Source organism: Halyomorpha halys, unplaced genomic scaffold, assembly GCF_000696795.3.
Source record: "Halyomorpha halys isolate HHAL.00 unplaced genomic scaffold, Hhal_1.1 Scaffold236.1, whole genome shotgun sequence".
Classification (NCBI taxonomy): domain Eukaryota; kingdom Metazoa; phylum Arthropoda; class Insecta; order Hemiptera; family Pentatomidae; genus Halyomorpha; species Halyomorpha halys.
Window position 1 is genome coordinate 741,450 of NW_027115525.1, and position 4,276 is coordinate 745,725.

The 4,276-nt window shown below is 34.7% G+C and overlaps 1 protein-coding gene across 1 annotated transcript in view; it reads left to right on the plus strand.

The window, feature by feature from the left end:
* The window catches only part of LOC106679956 (uncharacterized), a 27,794-nt gene extending 26,244 nt beyond the window's left edge, over positions 1–1,550 (plus strand). The window contains exons 2-3 of the mRNA XM_067052560.1: positions 1,184–1,322; positions 1,412–1,550. Of these exons, the coding sequence (XP_066908661.1) occupies positions 1,184–1,322; positions 1,412–1,439 (167 nt within the window). The 3' untranslated portion in view covers positions 1,440–1,550. The remainder of the gene's footprint in view (positions 1–1,183; positions 1,323–1,411) is intronic.
* The last annotated feature ends 2,726 nt before the right edge of the window (positions 1,551–4,276 follow it).

The window sequence follows — 4,276 nt, forward strand, 5'->3', positions numbered from 1 at the left end:
CAAGGAATATACCCCTCATGCGAAACCACTCTATGCAACATGCTTTTCAGCCTGTTCTTGCGATCCTTCATCGGCTTTGATGGACAAAAACTCCGACTGATTTCTGTTCCCACACATTTCAACTTCATGTCGGACCTCTATACGATATTTGTATTGTGGATAAAAGGTCCTATTTTGATTTATATTCATGATATGCGAATTCCGCATTTTGACTTATTTTGGTTTCTGTACCAAAAGAAATAATTAGAAATGTTTTAAATTTATTTTATATCTTTCCCTAAATGTCTACATTCTCAAAATAATCGATAAGTTTTAGTTTAATGAAATAAGGGGATTTAGAGACCACGAGTTATTGCTTCGTGTGCATGGCAGGCTCACCGCGCCCCGATTTTGAAAATCCTACGAAGGGTTAAAGTCAAAATTTGTCTTTTCCTCTCGCAGGAGGTATAAAGATTCCCGCCACCTCGCCTGCTAAAATGTGCCAAGCCAGAAGAGCACCAATCATCTTTTAGATTCGGACACTTGCAGCCATCCTTTGTCGCCAACTTACTACTCTGTTCAGACTTCTATTCTGGTTAGCGGATGAACATATCGCGATACTCAGTACTATTTCATTATGAACAGTATCTCAGGTTCCTTTAAAGCTTCATGGCCTCAATCACCCTACTTCTAAAATAAAGTGAAGATTAACATTTCAACTTCTACCGAACCCATACCGAGGTTGATAACTATCTTACCTGGAAGAATCCTTAGTCCTGCCATATTTTTAATAATAGTGTGAGTTATAGTTAAAATTCAGTCCGACCTTTCAAGAGAATGGCTTGGATTTTGGCAGCCATTTTCATCTTTATCATATTGCAATGGTTGCGAGAGGGCGGCGATTCCCTTACGTTTAGTACATGCTGTCCCTGGTGGATTTCTCTACGTGAGGTTGGTATAAATGATTTAGGAAGCTGCTTAACCCTATCTTCTCATAGAGCACTCCCGCTCCTGTTGGCTTATTGGAATTTTGGATAAATATTTTATATTTTGTTTTAATTATTATTTAACAAAATAATTGTATTTTACTTTTATAAACATGGGATGTTCAATGGAATAAACACTAGATTTATTTAAGTTTATTTCGCAGTTTGAAATTTGTATTTCAGTAGAATCGAAATTAAAAACTAAATAACTGTTTCAGAGATGAAAGATATCGAAGTCCAGGATAATAAATATGGGTATCCAGCTGGTATGATTCCATGTTGGTCCAAAGGTTGGTGTTGCTATCCCGATGAAGTTTGCGGCCCATTTAAAATCTGTTACAACCCAAACGAACTTGAGTAAGTAAATAATAAATAATAAACCTTTTATATTTAACTAAAATTTATCCTTCAGCATTATTCATTGTTTTATTTTATTCATTTTATAGGAGAATGGGAAGACAGGTGCCCTGTTAATGTTGTGATCACAATCTGTACAATTGAATAACTTAGCCAATATTAAATAATGTAAGCAAATAAACATGTTATATTTAGTCAAAATAGAATAAAAAATATAAATACTTTGAATCTGTTTCTCACTTATAATTGCTGACATCATTATTGGAACAACGAATGTAATTTGTCTGTATTTGGAGAATCTTGGCATTGAGAGTTACACGTAACAAACAGTAATGCCTGCAAATAAACATGTTACATTAAAACAATTCATAAAAACAATATAATAATAATTGGTTTACAAGGAAACTGTATCCTTTTAGTACTTTAGTACATAACTAGCCGATATACTAAATTTACAAACTGATTGAAATTAGTAAAACTATATACAAATGATTGGCCATATTTGAATACGAAAGAGAGGTTGAAGGGTGCTGTCAAAAAGAAACAAAGAATAGTTTTCAAGTATTTATTTTCCGACGTTTCACTCCACTTTGCAGAGCTCTATGGGGGTTATGAAAGATACAAAATAATTGAAAATATTTTGACAATGAAAGATTATGAGATTGACTTGTTTACGCTGATTGCATTGCTGGACGCTCTTTCCCAGCTGTCTCTGATGGATTTATGAAATTAGCTGAAGCAGTAAGAACAATGGGGCTTGAAGTGAATGCAGAAAAGACCAAATACATGGTCATAGAGGGAATCCCCAGGCCCGGTGAAGAAATCAGGATCGAAGAATATACTTTTGGAAAAGTCCTCCGAGTTTGTGTATCTTGGATCGCTCATAACCCTAGACAATGGTGTGGATTCCGAAATTAAATGAAGAGTCCTATGTGCCAACCGCTGTTATTATAAATTCAGTAGGAGCTTTTAGGAGCCGTACCCTGTCTAAGGACACCAAGATTTATCTGTATAAAACAATTATTCGGCCAATTCTTCTGTATGGTTCGGAAACGTGGACTATCTCCAAGGCTGGTGAGCACAACTAAATGATCTTGGAGAGGAAGATTCTCCGTAAAATATTTGGAGCTGTCAAGGATGACCAGATATGGAGACGTCGAACAAACCAGAAGCTCAAAGTCTTATATAAGGAACCAGACGTTGTCCAGTTTGTGAGGCTCAGTAGATCGAGGTGGCCAGGGCATGTTGCTCGGAGCAAGACACAGAGAAAGACCACGCCTTCTATGGAGTGACGGTGTACGTATGGGAATCCACCTGGTATGCTTCCATGTTGGTCCAAAGGTTAGTGCTGGTATCCTGAAGAATCTTGCGGTCCATTTACAATCTGTTACAACCCAAACACACTTGAGTAAGTAAATAATAAATAATATAACTTTTATAATTAACTAAAATTTATCTTTCAGCATTAGTCATTGTTTTATTTTATTCATTTTATAGGAGAGTTTTTTTTTAATTTTATTTTTACACCAGATTGGCCTGGTGTGATTACATGGTTGATATAACTTATATATATATATATATTTTATATATTATTATATATTCATAACAGTTGATTATGAGGGGGGAATAATCATACAAATGACACCCCTAACTATATAAAATGTTGTTATTAAAAGAAAAAAAATAATAATAAAATAAATAGATAAGAATAATGTTTCTTAACAAAAGAGGAAAGTAAAATTAATAACAAAAAATAATGATATTGGTACACTTAAATAAAACAAACAATTCTCTTCTAATTGTAAAAAGAAACAAGTTAATTTGAAAAAGAGAATAGAGAAGAAAAGAGAGAAAAAGAATAATGAATAAATAAAAAGAATAATAATAATAATTAGATAGAGGTAGTGTGACTATGAATTAATTTTATGTTTATTAAAAATTTATAAAAGAATGTACTGCAGCTGTCTGGGCTTCAGTCTTCCGGTTGAGGTTGGGTTTCCCAGGTTGTAGGTCACTGCTCCTTTAACTATCGGCAACTGGGAGTGGAACTTCATGAACCGTTTTTTGATATAATCCTGTATTGACTCCATTTGTAATTCGCGATGCAATTGGCAATTTCTTATAAACCAAGGAGCATTAACTGCGATTTTATTTTGAAAAGATTGTAGTTTTTTCCTTTTCGTGAAGGATGCCGCACTCCAGACTTCACAGCCGTACATCAGCAGTGGCCTGAAGATTTTTTTTAAATATAAGAACAGTTGTTTCTGGTTTTAGTTTGGAATTTCTGTTTAGGATAGGATATAGCATTGCTGACCTTGCATAGGTTCGAGTTAGTTTGACGTTGATATGGTGATTCCAGGTAAGGCGGCGATCTAGGTGAATTCCCAGGTATCTTACTGTTTCACTGGCAGGATATCGTTTCACATTTTTACCTTTGAGGATTAGATCCGGTGGATCTGGTGAGCGTCGAAGCGTAAAAACGTTTGAGTTGCATTTTTCAATGTTCAAGCTAATCATCCATTTTGTGAAATATTGTTCTAAATCATTAAGGTGACATTGCAAAGTGTTTCTAGCTATTATTATGTCATAATGTTGAGAGAACACAGCTGTTTCGTCAGCGGACATAGCTATGGAGGTGTGTGTGGCTGGACGATGTCTTGAAGGTAGAAGTTGAACAAAATGGGCGAAAAGGACTGAATCTTGTGGATTACCGGCATTGATTTGTCTAAGGGTTGAATTTTTGTTATTAATTCTGCCTGAACATGTACTAGCATTGAGGAATGAGCTCAGAATATTGTATAGGAGGTTGGAAAACAGGTGTCCTGTTAATGTTGTGATCACAATCTGAACAATTGAATAGCTTAGCCAATATTAAATAATGTAAACAAATAAACATGTTATATTTAGTCAAAATAGAATAAAAAATACATATGCTTTGAATCTGTTTCTCTCTT